The 26099-nt window shown below is 37.2% G+C and overlaps 1 protein-coding gene and 1 pseudogene across 2 annotated transcripts in view; one reads left to right on the forward strand and one right to left on the reverse strand.

The window, feature by feature from the left end:
• Positions 1 to 26099, forward strand: part of CFAP54 (cilia and flagella associated protein 54) — a 316944-nt gene that overhangs the window by 187353 nt on the left and 103492 nt on the right. For both annotated transcript variants that reach the window (XM_059186580.1, XM_059186581.1), the window contains exons 40-48: positions 1292 to 1444; positions 3370 to 3564; positions 5813 to 5900; positions 6206 to 6400; positions 11331 to 11397; positions 13655 to 13837; positions 16208 to 16294; positions 21069 to 21191; positions 25015 to 25068. In XM_059186580.1, coding sequence (XP_059042563.1) covers positions 1292 to 1444; positions 3370 to 3564; positions 5813 to 5900; positions 6206 to 6400; positions 11331 to 11397; positions 13655 to 13837; positions 16208 to 16294; positions 21069 to 21191; positions 25015 to 25068 — 1145 coding nt within the window. The remainder of the gene's footprint in view (positions 1 to 1291; positions 1445 to 3369; positions 3565 to 5812; positions 5901 to 6205; positions 6401 to 11330; positions 11398 to 13654; positions 13838 to 16207; positions 16295 to 21068; positions 21192 to 25014; positions 25069 to 26099) is intronic.
• LOC131839950 (U4 spliceosomal RNA) lies at positions 9466 to 9617 on the reverse strand (annotated as a pseudogene).

Below are 26099 nucleotides of genomic sequence, written 5' to 3' on the forward strand. Positions count from 1 at the left end.
TCCCTCTTTGTTCAGTGGGACTGGCCATGTCATCCCACTGCACCCTGAATTATCACCCTGACTCCTGCTTCCATACTTCTCCTTGTACAAACTAGATCTGTGACTCAAGAGAAACCACCAGACATCTCTATGCCTTATTTTCCTCATCTGTAAAACGAGGATGTAACAGTACATACCTTTTTTGTTGTTTTTAGGATCTGATGAGCTCATCACAATAAATTATATAAAATAGTTCTGGTATAGTGTAAGTACTCAGTCAACATCAGCTCTGCTTATTCTGTCTTAAACCTCTTGCCTCCTTCTTCCTAATGAAATCTTCCCCCTCCTCTAAGACACAACTGGCATACCCTCCGGCATGAAGTCTTTCTTGCACTTCCTTTCCTCCCTATTGCCGATCTCTCACTTCTCTCGCCCTCGTTTTGGCACATAACCAGAAATGCTCTGTGAATGTGAGTTTAATACTCCAGGGTCAGAATGCTTCGTCTCTCCAGCTGGACTGTGAACTCTACAGGGCAAATGTCATGCCTCTTTGCCTCCTGTGGCCCTGTTCCCTCACAAGCTGCTGTACCACTCTCAAGGCCTCAGATTTCACAGGGGCCACTCACCTGTTCAACTTGTTGAAGAAGTAAATTCTTTTGTTATTTTATCTGTAATATCTGAAGCTTGTATTCCTTTTCTCTTGTGTGTGGCGTGTGGCTGAAAATCTGAAGCCTGGTTCCAGGGACCGCCACTTCCTCTCCAGGGACCTCGTGGCCACCCTCTGCCAACATCTCCTCTTTCCGCCCATTTTTTTCAGGACCGTTTTAGTTCCCCTCCCTTTTATGGCCTCATCTTCCTTTCCTCTGCATCCTCCAATATTAGAAACCCATCTTTCCCTTCTCTTAAGAGAGCACTTACCCACCCAGGCTTCTTTGTTTCTTCCTTTCGTCTCTTTCCCAAGGCACCTCTGCTTTGAAGAGGCTGCTGAAAAGGAGTAGATTATTTCATCTTTTATGATCAGCAAAAGAAAAAGTAGGAGGCTTCATAAGGAAAATTGGCAAGATCTAAAGTTATTTGCATTTCATAGGAATCAAAAGTTTTCTAAGTTTTTTTTTTTTTTTTTTTAAAGAACTTTCAAATATACCACAAAAAATTGATCTGAACGTTGAAACACCTGCTGCAAACCTGGGGACTTTGAATTTAGCAGCTTTAGTTTGGGACCAAGAAATTCTCTGAATTAGAAAGTCTTTTGCTACTAGTTGTTGGCTTGCTGCAGCATTTCATCCCTCAGTCTGCTTCTTTTTCCTTTCAGAGTACAGCCACGCCAAAGAGCTTGTCTGTGTGCCTGTGGATGTGACAGACACTTTGAGATGTTTTAGAGAGACCCTGGAAAAATCCAGATATCACAACAGATCAATCCGACACAGCAGAAAATTGCTTTCATTATTCCTTGCACAGACACAAGGTAAAATTCTTGGCTCTCTATATCCCTTGCTCTTTATTTCCGGGGGGGACAACCACCCTGTGGATTTACCATATTCTGCCTTAGGCCCTTTATTTCCCCACCGACATGCACACTCCCTGTTGCCCTTCACTTTCTTCTTCTTGTCTGGTGGATCACATCTTCTCTCTTACACTCTTCTTTCCAAAGACTGTCTCACTCAGCTGCTTTCATGCTTTCTGTGAAACGAGCATACTCCCTTGAGCAGATATAAAAACAGTGCATGTTAATTTTTTGATACGTTCTTACCTATCTCTTTGCAAGTATGGTACTATAGTCTTTTAAAAAATTTTTCATAAATAGATGACTTGATTCATGCTGAATTAACTAGAACTTATTACCAAAACCCTACTTTATCAGTGTCAAGGAAAAGATGCATTTTAATTTAAGCATCAATACGATTTCTTATTAACACCATAGATTTTGATCTTAAAGATTTCTTTTAGTTTAAAACAAGATATTCACTATCATTGGTTATATCACATTTATTTGTTTTCTCCTTTCTCAACATTTATTGATTAGTGAACTCAATCAAAGCAGGGCTTTGAGTGGTTAAGTGGCAATAATTTTAGGTGGGGAAAATCTTGACTTACGTATGTTTGGGTCATTAAAAATTTGTTTAAAATCCTAATATATGTTTATGATCCTTGCTATTCAAATTTATTGGAATAATAAAAATAAGCTTAAAGAATAAACTTAAAAAACCTAAAATTTTTATATTTTCAAGTTATTAAAAATAGATTTAAATGTCAACCTAAGATGCTAATATTCAGTGAACTGATCTTTCAGAAATTTACTCAAATCTTGTTTTTTCAATCACTGACAGAAATTTTATTTATGTGTGTATATGTATGTATGTGTGTATTTGTTGTTGTTGCTGACCCTACTACTTACCCCCAAATCGTACTTGCTATGCCACAAACCCACAGATTTTGGTTGTATTGCCTATAGACTCACATTACATTAAATTAGCTCTGTATGTTATGTTTAAACTTCTTTCGATTATGGCATATATTAATAATGGTTAAGGGCATGAATAAAAAAAGCAAATATAATTTGGATTACATTGGTTCACCCTGAATCTCACTTGGTGTTAAAGTATTTTCAGCAGTTTATTCCCAGTCCTTGGGCTGCAGACTTCAAACTCCACATTAGCTCCTCTTCCTCTGCAGTTTTTGACTACTTCCTCTAGAATAGTCTCCCTTTCTTTCTTGTGTGTTCTCTGATCTTATAAAGAGAGCGAATCTTTCCCACTTCCCCCCCTTAGGTCAGAACTAACTGTGTGTTGCTTCTATCCCAGAGGTCTCTGCCCCAGAGGCAGACTAACATCTTACTGTTGGAAGCCCTCAAAAAAAAAAGCAAACCCAAACCATGTAACTTTAAGCAATCCCCACGAGAAGCAAAGCATTATCTCAACAGCACTTTCTGGCACAGTGCCCCTCTGTAGTGTTTTTTATGAAATAACAGGTAGAGAGCCCATCCACACATACCTGAGCTCCTCAGAAATGATATTAGATACTCAATTTAAGGAAACAGTGTCCCTCAAACTGCAAAGAAATCTCAGCTCTACACAGAATTTTTCTTTTTTTCCTCCCTGTCGATTTCGGCTACGTTTTTCCCTCCTCGTCATCTTCCTCTCTGTCTCCTTTTTAAATTTCTTTTTGGGGGTGCCTTAGCGGCTCAGTTGGTTAAGCATCCAAGTGATGATTTTTGGCTCAGGTCATGATCTCAGGGTTGGGAAATAGAGCCCCGTGTCGGGCTCCACATCTGTCGTGGAACCTGCTCAAGATTCTTCCTTCCTTTGCCCTCCCCCACCCCTGCTTGCTCTCGTGCTCTCTCTCTGTCTCTAAAAAAAAGTAAATAAATTTCTTTTTTCCCCATGAATTTAGGAGACAAAGGAGGAATAAACAATTTGAAATTTACTACTGGAAAGGTGGAATTTTGCCTGGGGACAGAAGAGATGCATATGCCAACACCCCCCAACCTCTCTCAGGAGCACTTCAGAGTTTTCAGTTCAGTGGAGAAAAGTAAACTTCCCTCTTCGCAGCTGGGACTCGTAATTTCCTCTTATTATGAAACTATTGGTAAGAGTCCTTCATTATATATTCATTTTCAGGAGGATCTTGTACAAAATGTTGCATTGCCTTTGGGCCTGAAATGCCACCTTGAAAAGTCAGATGAAAGAGCTTGAAGATAGAATCTTGTAGGCAGTGCGACAGCAGTGTTGGAACAAGAGACATCCAGCCCCTCCCATTCTCCACTCTCCCAGCCTGGGCTGTCAGCATGGCAAGGTTCTAGGCCCCTCTTCTGCTTATCCTCCTTTGAATGAATCTGTGAACCCCTTGTTGGAATGTGGCCACTGTTGTGTTCTTTTGCTCTGCCCTAGCTGATCCCACATTCCTTGTCTTTCTGTTTGATTTGGCTTTTCTCCAAATTCAGCAGTATATACTCAATCCAGATGGTAGACCGTAAATCCCCCTTTTTTATTTTTATTTTTTAATTTATTTTTTTTAAAGATTTTATTTATTTATTTGAGAGAGAGAGTGAGCCTAAGCAGGGGGAACAGCAGGCAGAGGGTGAGGGAGAAGCAGGCTTCCTGCGGAGCAAGGAGCCCAATGTGGGACTCAATCCTAGGATCCTGGGATCATGACCTGAGCGGAAGGCAGCCACTTAGCTGACTGAGCCACCCAGGCGCCCATCCCCTCTTTTACTTTTTTTTTTTTGTAGTAACAGACATTTAATAATCCCCCTTTACTCCCTGAAACAAAATGCATATTTAATATGGTCTCTCTATACACATTATTTATTTATGTATTTATTTATTTATTAAAGATTTTATTTATTTATTTGACAGAGATCACAAGTAGGCAGAGAGGCAGGCAGCAAGAGGAAGGGAAGCAGGCTCCCCGCTGAGCAGAGAACCCGATGAGGGGCTCGATCCCAGGACCCCAGGATCATGACCTGAGCCAAAGGCAGAAGCTTTAACCCACTGAGCCACCCAGGCACCCCTCTACACACATTATTTAATCAATAAATATAAAATAAAAAATATTTAATGCAATAAATACAATTTAATACACTAAATATAAAATAAAGGCTAAATAATATTATTTTATAACAAAACAATCTACTTGTGGCACTTAAGTGCTCAGGTACTGGAAAGTCTAGTGAAGCAATCAGATGCTCATATCCTGTGTGCTGAATCACCAAGAATGTTATAGCTACAAATACAGACCGAAACAGCTTTATTGTATTGGTGATGCAAGTACTATCAGCGCTTTTAATTTTTGTGACAGTGTTTTTCTAAAATGGCAAATCTAGATACAGTACACAATAAAGCACTACAGCGAATGGTTGCATTTCTGGAAAATTCAGAGAATTTTGAAAATGTGCAAAAATGCCCCATTTATATGTAAAATGAAATTAGAGTTTAGACTCAGACAATTATAAACTGGTTTCTCACCTTTTTCTTCACTGTGGAGGAAGCTTCTGTGTGTTACAGGCCATCCAGTATCTCTGGTCTTCACTGACAAAATGCCAGGAGATGCACCATTGTGACACCTAACAAAAGCTTCCTTACTTTTCTAAAATACCCTGTAGGAGTCAGGACTGCCCTCATTATAAACCACTGCCTTGTTGGTTAGTTTTGTTCTGTTTTTTTTCTAGACATCTCTGAATTTATACATTTATCAGAAAACCAAAAAAAAAAAAAAATCGGATGCTATTAAAGATGTGCTTTTTTTGCATTTGGGTAAAGGAAAAATCTGATAAACTGTGATCTTGTCCCATCCCTGCTTAAAAACAAATACTTCGAGGCTTCCCATCTGCTATAGAATAGCATCCACATTTCTCTATTAGGCATTCAGATGCCTCCATAAGCCTACCACTCTCTCCTTCTCCACAGTCCGAAGAAAACCATAAAAAAAAACACCACAAAACCCCATGTCATGTCCGTATACACCTCACCCGTTCTCCCTAGCATGGCTTTTCTGAATTTCTCTTCAACACCACTTCCCCCTGCCCGACTCTTACTCCGCTGTCTCCACATTTCCTCTCTCTCAGATCCAATCTCTTCTTCCACTATGTTCAGGTAGAGTATCATTTGCTCTTTCTGCATATGTATCAGGAGACCTGGGAAGACAGTATTAGCTTGAAGTTTGCTTGGTGATTCACAGACCTGTACCCCTGGGGATAAAAATATATGTTTATAAAAAATAAAAAATTATATTAAAAAAAAAAAAAAGAAATAAATGCAGTTTAAATCGTCTTGAGAGAATGAGGAAGATACTTTCTAGGTACTGACATTTGTTCTTCTACTTGATTAAAATACAGATGTTCTCCAAGTCAGCCATCAAAGAAGTCTTAAAGTTCAGGCATTGCATGAACTCGGAAGCCTTCTCATCTTTGCCGAAAAGAAAAGGTAGATTTTTAGGAGTCAGTGGAACAAGGGCAAACGTTTTTTGGTTGTTTGTTCGAAAGCATTTTTAAGTATTATGAAAACGTTGTCTTTCATAAATTTTAGTTCTTCAAAAATATTCCATTACTACATTTTATTCACCAAATGCTACCTAAGAGAAATACTTATGAGAAGTAAATAGTATAGATTGATTCTCTAATATTTTAATTAAAATACTTTTTCAGTGCATTTGCTTCCCCTTTTGGAAGATAGATTTAATAACATGGACTATGGAAAACATGCTGCTTGATGCTCTGTTTCTCTTTCAGGGCTGCTTTTAGATGTTGGTGTCAAGCTCTTGATGACATATTCAAAAAAGAAAATGTGCTGTATACGTGGAAAGAGTTTGGTACCTCACTCACCAATTCATCTCCAGGTTCCAAAGATTATAGTGAGGAATTTCTGTCAAGAGTTGGCATTTGGGGATGTTTGCAAGGAGCAGTCATATCAGCAAAGATAGCACAGTGAGTGTGGCAATGGAGTGAGCTTCCTTTGTGGGGGCCCACTGTGCCATGTGGAGCGCCATGCCTCAGATGCATGGGATTCTTGGACAGCTTTGTCCATATCATACAAAACTATCCAGTTTACTTATTTGTGATGTTTGTTATCTGTGGCCATATCCTCTCCCCATACTCCTGGAATGTGGGCCTCACGTAAGCACAGATCTTTGCTTGTTCACTAGTGTATCCTGAGTGTCTGGCATGGAGTTGGCATTTGATTACTACTTGTGGAATGAATGAATGAGTGGGTAAACCGTTGGTATGAGATCGAGAATAATTGTGTAGAGGCAGGCCAACCTGGATCTAATGCAAGGGCCTCCTACTAACTCTGGGACCCTTGGCTCACTGCTCATTCTCTCTGAGCCTCGGTGTTCTCATCTGTAAACTGTAAATCTTGGTGGCAAGAATTACATGACATACTATATTAGTTTGCTAGAGTTGCCATAACAAATGACCAGTTTGTAGGGAATTTATTGTCTCACAGTTTTGGAGGCTTAAATTCTTAGATCAGGGCATCCGCAGGTTTGGTTTCTTTTGAGGCCTCTTGGCTTGTAGATGGCTGTCTTCTTGCCGTGTCCTTACATGGTCTTCCCTCCAAATGTGCCTATGTCCTAATGTCTTCTTACAAGGATGTCAGTCATATCAGATTAGGGCCTAGCCTAGTGACCTCATTATAACCTAATAACCTCTTTACAGGCCCTATCCTAGTCACATTCTGACATTATTGGGGGTTAGGACCCCAACATATGAATTTGGAAAAGGGGGGACATAATTTAGGTCATAACGCATGCTGATTAGTTTACTAGTTCTGTAACAAATTACCACAAAATTCGTGGCTTAAAATAACATGGATTTATTCTCTTACAGTTTTGGGGGTCAGAAGTCCTAAAATCAGTGCCTTGGCAGGGTTGTGTTGTCCTCTGAAGGCTCTAAGGAAGAATCTTCTTCTTGGTCTTTTCCAACTTCTGGAGGTCTCCTGCATTCCTCAGCTCATGGCTCCGTGTTCTGTCTTTGGGATCAAAAGCCTGTTTTCTTCCTCTTTCTCTCTCCCTGACCTCTGCTTCTGTGTTCATCTCTCTTTCTCTTACTGACTCCCCTGCCTTTCTCTCATAAGGACCATTGTGATTACATTGAACCTAACCTTAATTTTAATCACAACTGAAGTCTTTTTTTTTTCTTTTTTGCCATGTAAAGCAACATATTCATAGGTTTGGGGTATTAGGATAGGGGTATCTTTGTGTATTATTCAGCCTACCACACTTAACATATGTGAAAGTCTGTCACAGTGTCTTTTTCTTCTTCTTTTAAACTTACTGGGTTTTTTAAAATTATTTTTTGAAAATTCTTTAAAATTTAAAATTAATTAATTAACATATAATGTATTGTTAGTTTCAGAGGTAGAGGTCAGTGATTCATCCATCTTATATAATACCCAGGGCTCATTACATTAATACCCTCCTTAATGTCCATCACCCAGTTACCACATCCCCCCTCCTCCCCTCCAGCAATCCTCAGTTTGTTTCCTATGATTAAGAGTCTCTTATGGTTTGTTTCCCTCTCTGATTTCATCTTGTTTTGTTTTCCCTTCTCTTCCCCTATGATCCTCTGTTCTGTTTCTTAAATTTCACATATGAGTGAGATCATATGATAATTGTCTTTCTCTGATTGATGTGTTTAGCTTAGCATAATACCCTCTAGTTCCATCCACATCATTGCAAATGGCAAGATTTCTTTTTTCTCATGGCTGAGTAGTGTTCTCGTGTGTGTGTGTGTGTGTGTGTGTGTGTGTACTCTTCTTTATCCATTTATCTGTTGATCGACATCTCAGCCCTTTCCATACTTTGGCTATTGTGGATATTGTTACTATAAACATTAGGGTACAGGTGCCCCTTCGGATCACTACATTTGTATCTTTGGAGTAAATTCCTAGTAGTGCAATAGCTGGGTCTTAGGTAGCTCTGTTTTTAAGTTTTTGAGGAACTTCTGTACTGTTTTCCAGAGTAGCATTCCAGCTTGCATTCCCACCAACAGTATAAGAGGGTTCCCCTTTCTCCACATCCTTGGCAACATCTATCATTTCCTGACTTGTTAGTTTTAGCCATTCTGATCGATGTGAGGTGGTACCTCATTGTGGTTTTTATCTGTATTTTCCTGATGCCAAGTGACATGGAGCATTTTTTCATCTATCTGTTGGCTATTTGTATGTCTTCTTTGCAGAATTGTCTGTTTCTATCTTCTGCCCAATTCTTGATAGAATTATTTGTTCTTTGGATGTTGAGTTTGATAAGTTTTTTTTATAGATTTTGGATACTAGCTCTTTATCCGATAAAACATTTGCCAGTATCTTCTCCCATTTTGTCCATTGTCTTTTAGTTTTATCTTTCTTTTGCTGTGCAGAAGCTTTTTATCTTGATGAAGTTCATTTTTGCCTTTGTTTTGTATCTAGCAAGAGGTTGCTGCAGCTGAGGTCACAGAGGTTGCTGCCTGTGTTCTCCTCTAGGATTTTGATGGATTCTTGTCACACAGTTAGGTGTCTCATCCATTTTTAGTCTATTTTTGTGTATTGTATAGCAATACAAGCCTTTCTCAAGAAACAAGGAGGTATCAATTTTACAACCTAACTTTACACCAAGGGAGCTGGCAAATGAACAGCAAATAAAACCTAAACCCAGCAGTAGAAGAGTATTAATAAAGATTTGAGCAGAAATCAATGAAATAGAAACCAAAAGAGCAGTAGAACATATCAATGAAACTAGGAATTTGTTCTTTGAAAGAATTAGTAATATTGATAAACCCCTGGCCAGACTTATCATAAAGAAAAGAGAAAGGACCCAAATAAATAAAAACATGAATGAAAGAGGAGAGATTACAACCAATACTGAAGAAATACAAACAATTATAAGAACACATTATGAACAAGTATATGCCAACAAATTGTGCAATCTGGAAGAAATGGATGCATCCCTAGAAACATACAAACTACTGAAACTGAAATAGGAAGAAGTCGAAAACCTAAACGGACCCATAACCAGCAAGAAAATTGAAGCAGTAATCAAAAATTCCCATCAAACTAGAGTCCAGGGCCAGATGACTTCCAGGGGAATTCTTCCTAACATTTAATTAGCAATAATTGTGCCTCAGGTAAACCTCATTGGCTACAGTACTGCCACTGTGCCAAGCTTCTGCCAAATATTTAAAGAAGAACTAATACCTATTCTTCTGAAGCTTTTTCAAAAAATAGAAGTGGAAGGAGAACTTCCAACTCATTCTATGAAGCCGGAATTACCTTGATTCCAAACCAGACAAAGAACCCACCTGAAGGAGAATTATAGAGCAATATTCCTAATGAAGATGGATGCCAAAATTCTCACCAGGATACTAGCCAATAGAAGCCAACAATACATTAAAAGGATTACTCACCATGACCAAGGAGGATTTATTCCTGGGCTGCTAGGGTGGTTCAACATCTGCAGATCAATCAACATGATACATCACATTAATAAAAGAAAGAATAAGAACAATATGTTCCTCTCAATGCAGAACAAGCACTTGACAAAATATAGCATCCTTTCTTGATTAAAACTTTTCACAGTGTAGGGATAGAGGGAACATACCTCAATAAAAGACATATCATGAAAGCCATGTATGAAAAGTCGATAGCAAATATCATTCTCATTGGGGAAAGCTTAGAGCTTTTCCCCTAAGGTCAGGAACACAACAGTGATGCCCATTCTTGCTAGTTTTGTTCAGCATAGTACTAGAAGTCCTAGCCTCAGCAATCAGGCAACAAAAAGAAATAAAAAGCATTCAAATTGGCAAGGAAGTCAAACTCTCACTCTTCACAGATGAAATGATACTTCATGTGGAAAATCCCAAAGACTCCACTCAAAATTACTAGAACTCATACAGGAATTCAGCAAGGTGGCAGGATATAAAATCAATGCGCAGAAATCGGTTTCATTTCTATACACTAAAAATGAGACAGAAAGAGAAATTAAAGAGTTAGGCCTATTTACAATTGCACCAAAAACCATAAGATACCTAGGAATAAACCAAACAAAAGTGTGTACTCAGAAAACTATAGAATACTCATGAAAGAAATTGAGGAAGACACAAAGAAATGGAAAAAAAACACTCCTTGCTGATGGATTGGAAGAACAAATATTGTTAAAATGTCTGTGCTTCCTAGAGCAGTCTATACATTTACTGCAATCACTGTCAAAATATCATCAACTTTTTTCACAGAGCTGGAACAAATAATCCTAAAATTTATATGGAACCAGAAAAGACTCGGAATAGTCAAAGGAATGTTGGAAAAGAAAACCAAAGTTGGGAACAACACAATTCCGGACTTCAAGCTCTATTAGAAAGCTGTTGTCCGCAAGAAAATATGGCACAAAAACAGGCACATAGATCAATGTCACCATGTCTTATACCTAGTTAGCACTGACAGATATTTTAGAGATTTGAATAATGTGAGAAATTTAAGAAGTATGGAAGGAGTAGAGGTACAGGTTTCTTTCACCTTTCTAGGTATAATTTTAGCTTATCTATAGGGTGTGGTGGGCAAAAACATGCATAGCATCTTGATCTATAGAGAAATTTTTTAAATTTCTCTATAGATCAAAATTTCTCTATATGGAAAGTAATCTAGAAGGACATTAGCCAAAATGTTACCAGTAATCATGTTTAGGTGGTAGGCTTATTGGTGATATTTCATTTTGTTTTTTATGTTTTTTTCCTGTGTTCTAGATCTTCCATAAATGTATAGCTCTTTTAGAATCACAAAGTCTATTTTAATTTTGGAAAACCTATGAGTATTAGAGATAAGTTGTATAAAAGTATTATTGGAAAATTGTCTATGAATCCATTTCTTTTTGTTATACTTATTTAGATTTATTATGATCTCGGAGGTTGACAAGAGAACCAACTGTTGCATTTTGTCTGCATTACTCTTTCAGGTAACACTTTATATCTTCTGACTAGTCACCATTTGGTCCCAAAAAAAAAGAAAGTGCAGTGGCTTATCATAGTCAAAAAACTCACTGGTAGGAAGATAGCATGGACCTTGATGAGATATCACGAATCCATCTTTCCTTCCCTAGCTGAAGGTAGCATTTTCACCTTGAATATTCAGCAGAATTTTTCTCCTTCAGACTCTGGAAGGAATTTTGCAGATCAGGAAACTGAGTCTCATCGTTAGTAAGACTGTGTTGCTAATGAGCTGTGAAGCCAGTCTGTTTGACTCCAAATGGTGGCCTTAGGTTACCTCATCTCTATAAGTAAAGTTTTGCTTAACTGTACAATGTGAAGTATACCATATAATGAAAGCAAGAAAATAAGCTGAAGACTACAAAAGTAGAGTATTGGCAGCTCCTAGAATTTTGGTTTGACTTCATTGAAGAAGAAAAGAGCTTTAATCTGAAATACAAGACACTTTGAGATACAGGGATGTAGCCAGGGGCCTTTGCAATGTACTAAAGGTTCTGTTTACCTTGAAGGGTGGACACCCGTGTTCTGTATATCAGAGGCATCTAATAGCTTATGAAATCTAGATAGAAAAGCTCTCTGGATCCAGGAATATTATGCTTCCTGCCAGAATCAGCCATAAAACTGTTGAAAGCTAAAAAGCTGGCATGAAAGTAGAAGAAAATCTCAGACCCTTCACATTCTTGATAGGAACCCAAACATTTCTCATCATAAAAGAAATTGATTATAAGTTCTTTATAGATTTTGGAAGTGGAGATGCAACGTGGGGGGATGGGGGGTAGGAAAAGAATAAATGAAACAAGATGGGATCTGGAGGGAGACAAACCATAAGAGGCTCTTAATCTCACAAAACAAACTGAGGGTTGCAAGGGGAGGGAGGTAGGGAGAGGGTCGTGGGGTTATGGATATTGGGGAGGGTATGTGCTATGGTGAGTGCTGTGCAGTGTGTAAACCTGGCGAGTCATAGATCTGTACCTCTGGGGCTAATAATACATTATATGTTAATAAAAAAATTAAAAAAAAAGAAAGAAAAGCTCTCTGGAACGCCTTTTCTAAATGTAAGGCCACACTTTTCAGTTTTTTTATGTTTCATACACCTCTTGCCTGTGCTTTAAAGAGAGGAGGTAGAAGAGGCAAGAGTGCAAAGGGAATGATAATCGGATATTGACTCCCTATATTGCATTCTCGACTCTCTGATGCTGCTTGTTCTTGAAGATAATGCTATTGTTTTTTAAAAAAAGCAATTTAAAAAATTAAATTTTTGCTTACTATGGGCATAGTTTTTTAGTATTAATTATACTTAAAAGCTGGTAAGATTTATTTTTTAAATCTTAATTTTTTATGATTTTAAAACAGATTTGTAAAATTAAAAATGTAAACAACTGCATAGTATTTTAGAGCAGGTACAACTGCATAGTATTTTAGAGCAAGTGCCTAGTCATATTCATAATGAGGAATCTGATTAAAATTATTTTCTGATATTTACATTAAAATAATTTCATAATGCATGTCATCAGTTAATGTTAATTATTTAGGATAACATCAGAAACACTCCTAAATATAAAATTTGATTTTGTGTATCAATTTTGTTTCCCAACATTGAATACAGTGTTGGTCATATAAATTACCTAAGAAATATTGGCAAAATTAAACAACTCATCGTTTTACTTAATTCAGTTAAAAATTCAGAATTAACCCTGTTGGATTTAGACTTCGGAAATCATTTGTTATCTCCTATACTTATTGGTATAAGTGGGAAGAGAATAGATTTTTTTTTATTTAAATATATGTGATTTTGAATCTTCTTTCTTCCACCATTAGCCATGTCACCTTATATAAATTAATTGTGTAAGCCTCATTTATATCATTTGTGAGGTAATAATCCTTCCTCCTAGAGGTAGGTTAAATGAGGATTAAATGAGGCAGTATTTATAAAGAATTTACCAATAGTGTCCAACACAAAATTAACCCCAACAAATGATAATATAATGATTATTTCTTCTGAAGATAGTAAATATCCAACTACCATGGAATTTAAAAGGCCCATCTTGAGTGATGGAAACATTTGGGACTATAATGATGATAATATTAATGATAAGTATCATTTATTCAAGGCACAGTGTGCCAAGCATGTGTTAAGCACTTCATGAAAATGCATATACTTATTGTTTTGTGTCAGTGTTGCAAATGCAATTTATAGCTTCTCATTTCACCTGTTCTCATTTTCAGGGTTTGCTTAGAACCACACTTCCACATCCCAAAGCTGAACGTTGCTACGCTCAGTATGAGATCACTCAGCTTCTCCCAGGCATCGAGCTCTTCTCAGACAGATACAGGGCTGACATTTGCTCTGTAGTCGCAAGTCTGTATTACGTTATACGTGAACTGCACTATGCTAAGCAAAATCTTATAGTAAGTCATTTGTAAAATCAACAAATCTTAATTCACTGCGGTATTTTTGCCTCCTACCTTAAACCTTTCAAATTTTGTTAATGTCCTCTTGGTTGGTCTTGTGTAACTCTTAAATTCCAGACTCAGGATTCTTACTTATACTGCAAAATAAAATATATTAATTAATATTTCTTCTTTGACATCATTATTTGCACTGCATTTTGGATACAAAGTCAATGTCTATTTGATTTTGTTCCCTTTTTACTCTATTTATTATTTTTCCTCCTTCTTTAGACAGTTGGGAAGATTGATTAGAATATTTCACTGGTCTCAAACAGAGGAATCTAGTGCACATGTAACTCAGTGTACTAAGTCATGCAGGTCATATCAGTACACAAACTATGAGAGTATTTCTTTGTTGAGATAAATTCCTTTGTGTCTCTTGTCTTCTCCCTGTTCTAAGTGAACAACAGATTCAAACTGTGACATAAAAGGCAAATACTTCTTAATATCCGAGGTCATTCTAAACCTCATGCAGTTCTCTTCCTTTGGGGAAATAATTCACAGTATATGTCATAAATTTGAAGCTGGTTGCATTTAAAAAATAAACCAGTATGCTCTATCTGTTGGTCATTTTGTATTTTTCTCCTTTATTTTTCCTATTTTCTTCCTATATGCTGTTTCTTCTACATTTGTATCGCTCCCCCCACTGTTTGCTTCTTAATACCTAATCTTTTTTTTTTAGTTCTTTCCTTTTATTCTATAGTTTTCATATCTACTTTCTTTTTCCCCCTCATACATTGTTTGTTTTCTATTCTCTTGTCCTAAATTCACTCTCTCTCCTTATATTGAAAAGATTTATTGTCCCTTGATATGAGTCGTTAAATTATAAAGTCATGTGTTAAAGTGAAGAGATTGATAAATGCTTTTAACACTTGGCATATTTGGCAAGAAATTGTTTATTAGGAAAAAGATAACAAAATGGTACTCCTTTCATTGTTAAGGGGATTCATTTCTGGATTTAGAAAATAGTTCTATCCCCTGGGTAACCTTTGGCTGCCTAGTCATATTCATATATAATACATATCACTGCACTGGAAAAGAAATGAAACTTTTTTCTCTGAAGCTTAAGAAATTGAGAACATTTTTCTGAATAATTGAGCAATTGGCAGCAATAAAGTAGTGTGTTTTTATTTCTCACTAAAGAAATGAAACAATCTCAAAGGTAATAGCCAACTCATTGTTTTGTGCTGCATTAATTGTAGAAAAAAGATATTGTGTTATGTTTGTAGTGCATAATTGTAGAAAAATGTATTATGTTTGAAATCACTTAAGACCAGTTCTAAACCATTTAAAAAGCTGTTGCTATCAGCAGCTGCCAGTTGACTGACAATTAGAGGTTCCTTAGCTGAACTTGCAAGATGTAAACAGTTTCTATTTTGTATTACACCACCCTCTGGAAGAAGTCCAGTGGGTAAGGAGACTGCTGTCACGTACAGATCTTGCTAGGAGACCCACTGCTGTGGGATCATGGGAAATAGTTTGCTAAATAATGGGAAATCCCAATATTCCTCCTTGCTCTATCTCCCTTTAGCAGGCAAGGGCCGAGTTGTAGGAAAAAAGCTTGGGTTTTCAGTTGAGATCAGTAGCTGTTCAGAAGTCTAGGCAAACACCTGTCCCCTCAACACCTAACTCAGGTCAGACAGTGGTTGGATCAACTGAAATATGGATAATTTGTAAGTTCTCACCCATATCCATGAGATTTCGAGAGGAGTTGAACTTTGGGGTTAATTCTAAGAAAATAAAAATATTATGTGAAGAGTAAACTTGGGTAATCAATAGAATACATGCTCTGTGAAAGCAAGATTGTTAGATTTTGTTGTCATTCAGCATAATGGGCATGTTATAAATATTCTTGCTGATAGAGATATTCCAGTTGAAGACGAATAGCAGCTGCCATTGAGATGAGTGAGCAGGTGACACGGGTGGCAGTTCCTTTGCTTTAAATTTTGCAGTTATTTGGTAGCTCATTTGCTAGAATGTTTCTATAAGCCTCAATGATTCATACATATATGTTAATTTTTTTCAAAGAAGATTATTGATTGGATTTCCACTTTTCCATGCTTAAAGAGATTTGAAACCTAGGTTTTGGACACCAGGTGGCATCTACAAGTTGCCCTGATGCTATTTTCAAATTCTTATAGAATTATGGAGCATATTCTAGGAAGATCATTTCACTTAGCCAAATAGTATAGTCTCTTACCATGGCAAATTTAACTGCTGTTTTATATAACACCCCCCACATTAATATTTGGCTACATTTTATTATTAGGTTATTAACTTGATAAAACATGTTTTAAGTTAAATTTTTTTTTTTTAAACCATTGGTAGGTTCTGCCTCTACTTGCACTGTACCAATATTTTGTTTCTGGAATTTGCCAAGACCTGATCAGAAATCTAGAAGCTAGGATCCTCAAGGTATGTGACAAACTTTTAAGATGTTTGATATTCCTGGACTGTAAAGATACTGTCATAAATTAATTTGGTTCCAATACTCGTAATAATAAGCTTATAATAATATGGTATGCTGATATTTTTAAAAATGCCCATTATTATAATAACATATGAGAGCAAGCTGGCTCATTTTATGCTTGGGCTACGCATGGGAACAGCTACATGTGGGAACAAGGCTCGTCCAACATCATTCAGCCTGGAAATCACCACTTCTGGAGTATTGATTTCCTGGTAGAAACTAATGAGTCCGTTTTCTGAAGTTTCTTTGAACTTTTTGCGAAGGATCTTTATGTATATCATAATATGTGAGAAGTTTTCATTGTACAGACAGTTGAAGTGACAAAACACACAGATTCTGGATTACAACTAATTCTGTAACCTAGAAGTCAGGATAGGCTCTCTGCCTTCAAGATCCTTGTGCGGTTGACTTGAGCCCCGTGCGGACTGGGAACCTTGAGTGCCTCATTTTCTCTGCCCTTTTCCTAGTTAGCCAAGGTCACAGTCTTTCACTCTGTTGAATTCATTTTGTACATGGATCATCTCAACATTGAGCAGATTTTCTCCCTGTTCTGCACCTTCTCATCTTGAATATGGAATTCAGTCCTAATCCACATTCTATACACACACACATACACACACACACACACAAACTCTCACGCTCACTCATGTACACATAAACATACACAACACATTCGCCCAAGGCTTTTATTTTTATACTGGATTTAGTGAAAATTTGGAACACAGGAAAATATAAGTTGAGGCAATGCAAACAATTTAAAATAGAATATCTGGCATCTCTGGGTTTAAAATATTTCTCAGCCAATATCTCATGCTTTTGCCTCCCATCCCATGGCTTAATCAGCTGTGTGCTGGTAAGTGTTTCACACATCACTCTAAAAAAAAACCCTGATTTGTAGCACTTTCAGTTTCCATGGTGCAAATATTCCCACTATAGCTGACTTCAGCCTACCAACCAGGCATTACTGAATGTGGAATCGGGACAAGATACGTGCAGCCTCCTCTTGCAAATTGGGAGGAAGAGGCTCCATTGCATCACTGGTTTAACCCTCCTTATCCTTTTTTGGAAATACCTTATACACTTCTTCCACAAATCTTTTTTATTTTCTTATGAGGGGAAATTAGACTTCCCTTTGAATTCCTCTCTGCCTGGACCCTGCCCTTGGGCCTATGATTTCAGGACCAAAGAGTTCATAACATTATATTTCTAAATAAATACAGTACCTTCCCTAAGAGGAATTCTGACGCTAACTATTAAGAGGATATATTTTAACTCAGGATAAATAATTATCAGCCGTGAAAATGTCTGGATCACTCTCTCTGACTTACTGTACTCTTAAGAGTTTTCCTGCTTTTGATTTCCAATAACACCTTTTGAAAAGCTGCATATAACTTTTTTCTCTCTATTTTAAAAACAGTGCTCTGTTCAAGATTGCAGAATTCCTGAGGTTAGGGCCTGATTTTTTTTTTTTCATCTTTTATTTCCCTATTGTATACTGAGTAATAAATTCATATATCAATACTCAGTCATTAATTATTGAATTGAATTTTAAACCTATAGACATTTATCAGTGCCTACTGTCTACACTTTCCTTAGTCTTTAGTGGGAACTAACCTAAAAGATAACTTCGTAGACATTTATTGCTTTACCTCTAAAACAACATTTGTTGAGTATCTCCTATGTAAAAGCACCATGTTTGTAACTCTAATCAAAGAAAGGTAACCCATGGTCGTTGCTTATAAGGAAATGAAAATAAGGGGAGAGAGGCAGGACATATACACAAGATAATAACATATGCATCTGCCCCTTGATCATTTCCAAATGAGTATGATGAGCACTATCTCCTGGAGTCTGAAAGAGGGCAAGTGGCTTTGGATCTCTTGGTTTTACTAAGTAGGTAAGATTTGGTGAAGAAAGAACTAACTGAGCAGGAGAGAGGAAGAAGGGAACATTCTTGGCAGGTAATAGTGTGAAGCATATAGAGATGAGACAGTATAGACTTGTTGGGGTGGGGGGCAGGGGTGGTTCTGCGAAGCCAGAGAAGGAGGAGGTTTTGAGGAGGGAGGATGTAATAAGAGAATACCAGAGATCCGTGTTGTGGTCCACGATGTCCATGAGCAGTGGGGGCCAGTCCTGAATTCCAAACTAAGGCATAATGAGGAGGCTGAGCAGTGAGAGAAATGAGGAGATTATGGAATCAGAATTGGGTGGCCCTATTATTCTGGTCTGTCATTTAGAGGCAGGAGAAGCATGGAAGTGTTGCAGTGGCCATTAGTAACATGTCAGAAGGGGATCCAGAGAGGCACTGAAAGATATAATCTGAAACAAAGTTTTTGTTTAAATGACTGTGTTTTATTGGATTGTTAACATTTGGCAACTTTCTGTACTAAAGTAGCTTAGAAGCCAACGAAGAACTGTGGACTCCATTCGGCAGCCTTGGGTTGAGAGTTGGGATGAATTGCAAAATCTTGGTCAGAAAAAGGACATGATTGGATGTATCTTGGCAACAATGTCAGGAGCAGAATGAGTCAGCAGTGGAATCTTATTGGCAATAGCAGAACAGAAACACCTGACCAGGGTTTTGACAGAAGCAATGAAAAAGGGCAACTGATGCATCACCCAGAGGAAGAAATGACAGCCTGTTTGAGCAGAGTTTACCTGACCTTTCTGAAGTAAACTGGGGTCAGTGGGTGGGAAGAGAGAAAAGTCAGAGCCGGGGAGCAGCAAACAATGCTTTCTGACAAGTCAAACAGCAATAGATCATGCTGTTAAGTTTCTGTTGGGTGCTAGTGTCTTTCAGGGAAAGCTTTAAGACCTCTTTACGATCAGCCAGTCCAGCTTCACTTTAGAACTGCCAACATCTTGAAAGATTTATTAGTCTCAACATATCCAGCATTCCTGGGAAGGGTACTGATGGTTTTGTATTTGTGCAAGTGAAAGGTTGATTTAAGGGTAGTTCTTTTTTCCATCTGGCTTGTTTATGTTCATGCTGTTGGTCATTTCTGAAAATACATGTTCATTGTTATCACCACTGCTTTTTCAAATGGCCAGATTAGTATGATAAACTGACACAGAGGTAGCCTTAAAGGTTACAGGTAGTTCGTGCACAGGCGTCTCACCACCAAGATCAGTGGAGATAAACCTCATTATCTCCTACATGGGATAATGAGAAAATGTTCATCTAGGAGTCTAAAAGAGCTCCTATGACTGACTCCTAATGCCTTCTTGGATATTATATGGCCCTAGGGAGGTTAGAGCCCAAGATGTTTTAGGCAAGAACCAAAGTGTGCAACTCAGTAGACAGTTTTCCCTTCTGCGGTGAAAATATTCTCTTAACCTTTTATGCTTCCTATTTCCCCCTAATTTACTAAGCCTCTTTTTATTTCTTTAAAATTTAGATACTCATAAGATTCCTCTGGTAGTACTTAAAGGAAAAGAGATACTAAGTGTATGGGTATGTGTGTATGTGTGAAGATCATATATATATATGATCTTTGTGTGTATGTGTGAAGATCATATATATATATGATCTTTGTCCATTTTGTATTTTATTTCCTGTTTGTACAATTTGCCTTTCTCTATTCTCAACAGTCACTGGAGTTTTCAAAACGTAAGTCAGGTTAGGGACCTGCCCTGTTCAAAACTCTCCAATAACTTCTTATCACACAGAGACTAAAATTCCAAGTTCCCAGTTTGGTCTACAGGCCACCATTCATAACTGCCTCCTAACCCTCTTCCCCCAATCTCCCTATACTCCTGCCACACAGGCTATTTCTTGAGCACCTAAAGACCCCCCAGCTGCTTCTGCTGCTGCATGACATTTATTTGAGATGGTTCAGCAGATTTTCACGTGTCTCTCTTTCATGTCATTTCCCAATTTTCTCTGGAATATCTTCTTCAGAGAAGTCCTTCTTGACTGGAGCTCTGAAAGTAGCATTTTTGTCCGTACCCTTTATCCCTTATAATACTGTGTATATCTTTGTGTATCACTTAAATTAGCTCAATACACATTGCGAAGGGATGTAACATCCAAGAGGGCTTGGTGCATAGGAAGTGCCCAATAAACACATCGAATGAATGAATGACTTTTGTTCAGGAACTTTTCTTCCCATAATTTCCTGATTGAAAGTCCTGCTGGATAATATTCAAAATAACCCATGTACAATTTATAGTTGCCAACTGATTAACTTTAAGGATATGTCTTTAAAACTGACAGAGCACATTAATTATGGATGACAAAATGAATATTTGTCTCTGTGTTGATACATCCCAGAGTTCATCTCCTGGTTTGTTTGACTTTCCTCAGAGTATTAGAGAACATCAGGAGTATTTTTGTTTTGTTTTTCTTTTTAACCATAGTTCACCATGGGAACAAAAAAATAAATTCAATCATTTTTTTTTAACTCTTCAATGCCTGTCATGTTTTTGTGTTTGCTCTGACGAAATAAGCCACGACTGACAAATGTCCGTTGTTACGAACAGTTGCCTGCTGTTGTTTATTAGCTTTTTGGTCTGTTGCACATGTAAACTGGCTTACACACAAACACATACATCTCAATCTACTGTGTTTACTAAGCATTAATTTATAAGGCATTACCAATTATGTTAAGCAGAAATTTTGGATCTCAGAAAGCTGATGATTTTTCTCTAAAATTGTTATTTTGTAAGTAAAATGGATTTTGTAATTTAAAAATCTCATTTTCCCCCTTTCCTTTAAAGATTCAGGTTCTTACAGATTTAGGATTTTTTTCTGAAGCCTTTTATGAGATATCCCAGATTTTTTATGGAAAAAACATGCCTTCCTTGGTACCCTCTGGCTGTAAGCATCCTGGAAAAGTAAAGGTAAATCTTCTGCTCTGATTCAAAGCCATTTCTTTGGCAACATTTCTGAGGCAACATTCCTCAGATTTAGGGAATGCTTCCACAAGAGTGTATTTATAAGTCTCTGGTGCTGTAGACTTCTTTGTTAAGCCTGGTTGTTAGCTAACAGTAGGCTCTTACAAGGTTTCATTCGTTTGCAAGGGAAGGATGTCATGTGGGGCAGTACAGCACTGGAGTCAGTTTTTATAATGGAATTCTGTCTCTGTGTTACAGATGGTCTCAGTGGACCTATCAGCCACTACCTCTTAGATTTGGGCATCTGATCTGATAATTTCTGGTTAATGTTGTTTGTCAAAAACGGTCTCTTCTCATGTTTTATTTGGATATTTTGATTTATATAATTTTTTTTTTTTTTACTAGAGTGTTAAACATGCATTGTTCAAATTATATTTATAAATGAGATCATTGAAACATCCTTGAAAATGAATACTGGCATTTATATTTAAATCAGAGTGAGCTTTTATTTTCTTGTTTTGGGTTTCATGAGAATCACTGTGTGATCTTGCAGACGTTTGGACCCTTGTGATCCAGCAGTAAAGGAAATAGGAGGTAACAAGTCAGTTTCCTGGGGAAGCTGTTATGTGTGAGGAGTGACACTGACAGACACAGTACTTACTGGGGGGATTCAAATTTGGAAGGCCTAGAAGAAGTTGGGAAATAGGCTATTAGTCTTGAAAATAACTTGTATAAGCTGACATTAAATATACATACATTGCACTCATTACTTCAGTGTATTCCCCTGAAATGTCATTCCTTAATGCTCAGTATGACTGCTACAGCATTATAATTTGTTGTTCCAGGATAAGTGTGAGGTTATCGAGAGATAAGCCTAAGTAGGCAATAGCAACTGTGTGTGTATGTGTATGTATATACATCCCCATCTCTATCTCTTTCTGTATCTATCTAGAGAGAAAAGAGCCAGTTGGTTTTTTGCTCATTTTTTTGGCATGAACTAACTCATCTTTTCACCTGGGTTAAATTAACAGTATTTTCGTGCTTGCTTCTCAGCCAACAGCCTTTCCCTGTTGTAAATAATTTGCATTTTGTTATTAAAACTATATTTAACTCATTTAAATATTTTATCGAGTGCTTACTAAATACAGGCACTATTTTAACCATGGGGTTCAACCAGTAAAAAGATAAATGGAGTTATTGCCTTCCTGGGAGCATGTTACTTGCGGACAGCCCAGTGAAGAAGACAAACGATAAACCTATTAAGCTCATAAATAGGTCAGGTGATGATGTATCATGAGGGACAGTCAGGCTGAGCTGAGGGGATAGAGAATGACCAGGGCAGTGAGTTTTATTCAAAGTGGTTTGGGAAGTCTCTCTAGTAAGGGAGTTTTGAGGGTGAAAGATTTGAGGGAAAAATCTTCCAACTAGGAGGAAGTGCAAGGATAAAGGTCTTGAGGGGAGATGCCTGCAAAATGTGGTTGAGAAAAACCAAGGAGGCCAAGTGATACCAGTAAAATAGAGAGGAGGAGCAGACAGCAGGACGCAAGAGTTATGGTCCTGTAGGACCTCATAGGGCTTGGTGAGGAACCAGTGTTTATTCTAAATAAAATGGAAAACCTCATAGGGTTTTGGGCAGAGGAATGACAGGATAGAGATTACTAGTCAAAGGACCACTTTGCTTGATGTTTGGAGAATAGACCGTGGATGAACATGGGTTTAATAGGAAAACCAGGTAGAAGGTCTTGGCAAATAATCTGAGTGAGACGTGGCAATCATTGGGGTAATAGTGGTGGAAGGAGCGAAAAGTGATCTCCCTGGAGGAGTTGGATCCTAGTAAATTTGGGAGCATTGGGTTAGAGGTTTAAAATCAAGGGACTGGATGAAATCAGCTGGAGCAGAAAGAGAAAAACAGAAGTCAGAGGACTAAACCTTAGGGTCATCCACATTTAGAGCCCAGGAAAATGAGAAGGAAAGAGAAGCCTGTGGGGTAAAATGAGAAACAAGAGAGAGTTTTTTGTGTTTTTTTTGGTGTTTGTTTTTGTTATTTTTGTATTTATTATTTTGTTTTTTTGTTATTGTTTTGTAATTTTTACAGGTAAATTCCAAACTTCACTTTATTAACCAGTCTTCATAAGAGAAAAGTATAGGTCTTTCAATGGATTGAGACTTTAAATTTTGTGTTCTCAAAGTTAATTTGAAACTTTCTAGCTTCACTTGGGAATTTAAAAAGTATAATTAAAAGAGGAAACACATTCAGGGTTTATAATTAAAGTAAGTGCCAAAGCTATTAGGCTGGGGGCTAGTTGTTTAAAGAAAGGATTAATTAATTAGATTTTAGTTGAAAAAGAAGTAACTGAAAAAGTCTTATAGATTACTACTGGACTTTTCACAGTAGTGACATTTTTAAGAAATTCTATCTCTTAACATGATACTCATAATGGGATTCTGCTCTTATCACCAAATCTAAAGTCCAATCATCAATTCTCTTCCAATTATATCACCAAAGGTCTTCCCCCAGATTCAGTTATTTACTTTTCAATGGATTAGAGAAGATGCAAAATATCTTCAAAAGAGGGGGGAAAAATGTAACACTTGCAAACACTTTATTCTAGTAAGAGCTGTATGTGATATCTTGGTTTAGAGGTCCCTCAAAACCCTCAGGTCCTAAGATAAGGAACTGCGAAACAAGCGGTATATTTGGGAGGTGATTCCAAGGAGAATGGTGAGTGCGTGGGTAAGTCAGATAGGAAGGGAGGAGAACCGTTGCAGAGCACTAATGAGGTCCCTGCATGGACAGTAGGGCCCTCAGAGAGACCGGGGGAACAATCTTGTGCTTATTGGAATGCCTTATTCCCTGCACTTCCAGCCTCTTCTGAACACTTTTGTGGCCACAGAAAACCCTCAAGCAAAGACATACAGGTACTTTAAGTAGGGTACTGTCCATATGTGAATATCCTATCCACAGAAGCTGCTGGTGATTTCCAGGTGACCAAGGGATAATGGGTGGGGCATCAGTATTGACATCTTCAAAAAAAGACCTTCTATACCAAAAGGAATGCACCCTGTTCGATGATCCATCTTTTGTGGTGAAAAAATGGAATGTTTCCTAATGTGACATTGTATTTAGAGCCAAACATACAACAGGTCATTCTCAAAAAACAAAAAGAACCACAAAAAGAGTTACTCTGAAAAGTAATTTGATTTTATCTCAAACTGGCAAAGATTCTTCTAAGTGATAATACTCTTATGACTCAGCAATTGTGCTTCCAGGAATCAATCCAAAGAGGATCATCAGAAATACAGGCAAAATAGCTACCCGTGTTACTTAAACTAGGGCTGAATGGCAGAATAGAAATCAGAATTAGTCTGCCTTGATGTCTAACAAAAGGAAAGGAGTTAAGTTATTCTGCTTCATTCATAGGATAGAATATTACCTAGCTATAAAACTGAGGTTTACAAATGACTTAATAGCATGGAAAATGAGTATGATATAATGTTTAATGAAAAGGAATACAAACACATATATATATATATAAATTTAGAATATGTCAAAAAGAAATTGGTAGTAAAGACATCAAAATATTAACACTGACAACCTAAAAGATGTTGACTTATGTATAATTTTTACTTTCTTCTTTATTCTACACTTGGTTTTCTGACTAGAGTATTACATTTTTTTACGTATACTTTCATGTATGACTTTTACTTTTTCAATAAGAAGTATTGCTTTTACAATAAAAATTATATTTAAAATACTTTTAGAACACAGTAACAGTTTCATATAAAAATGATGTTTTTGTTCCTAATGTTAACTATTATATATTGACAGATATTTCAATCATTTGACTCAGGAAAACCTCTTACTAGTAGAGAAAATATGCAGGTAAGGATAACAATATTTTACAAATGTTGGATATTTAAGAAGTATAATTTTGAGTCATTTCAATCTATTTGGTAGATGTAACCCTTGTTTTTTAAAAAATCTCCTATGTAATATGCTCTTCTATTTCTAATAATGAATGGGGTTTTATCTCCAAATGCTGAGGTCTAAGGTAGAATTGCATCACGCACATCTTGTTTTCCATTTGGGCAAATATCAGTTATTGGTTGTAAATTTTTCAACTATGTATGTGTATTCATTTTGTTTATCTAGCCATGTCAAGTATCTAATTTTAATATTTATCTTGGTTACCTAAATGAGAATGGCTGACTTCGATTGTAAGAAAAGGATTTTGTGAGTCTTGCTATTACCTCACTTGTTCAATACTATTTTCCCTCACATCCTTTCTCCAGTCTGAGACTGCCTCTCAGTCTCTCCAGTGGTTTTCTTTTTTTCCTTTAGCGAAAATTTAAAAAATTGCAAAAATAAAAAAATGTATTGAGAAATAATTGACATATAACATTGTGTAAACTTAAGGTGTTTGAATAGTTTGATACATTTTCCTACTGCAATATGCTTACCACTGTAGTGCTAGCTAATGGAAGATTTTCATATGACATTTTCACAAGAAACTCCTCTCACATTCCAGTGTCCTTTACAAAGAGAGGACTAGACTGCCCATCTCAGTATGTTTGCTCCTGTCAGTAATTGAATGACTGGGATTTAAGTTTTTGATAACCTAGTAGCATTTAAATATCTTTCTTGTTTGTTTCAAGTTTTGACATAAATTCTAGTTAGTTATCTAGAATTGTAGTAGAATATTAGTTTCAGGAGTAGGATTTAGTGATTCATCACTTACATGTAACACCCAGGGTGCTGCGTGACGAGTGCCCTCCTTAACTCCTGTCATCCCATCCCTCACCCCACCTCCTCTCCAGCAACCCTCAGGGTATTCTCTATAGTTAAGATAAGATAAGTTAAGTTAATGGTTCACCCCTCACACTTCCCTCCCCCTGTTCATCCGTTTTGTTTCT

The sequence above is a fragment of the Mustela lutreola genome, chromosome 8, assembly GCF_030435805.1.
Source record: "Mustela lutreola isolate mMusLut2 chromosome 8, mMusLut2.pri, whole genome shotgun sequence".
Classification (NCBI taxonomy): Eukaryota; Metazoa; Chordata; class Mammalia; order Carnivora; family Mustelidae; genus Mustela; species Mustela lutreola.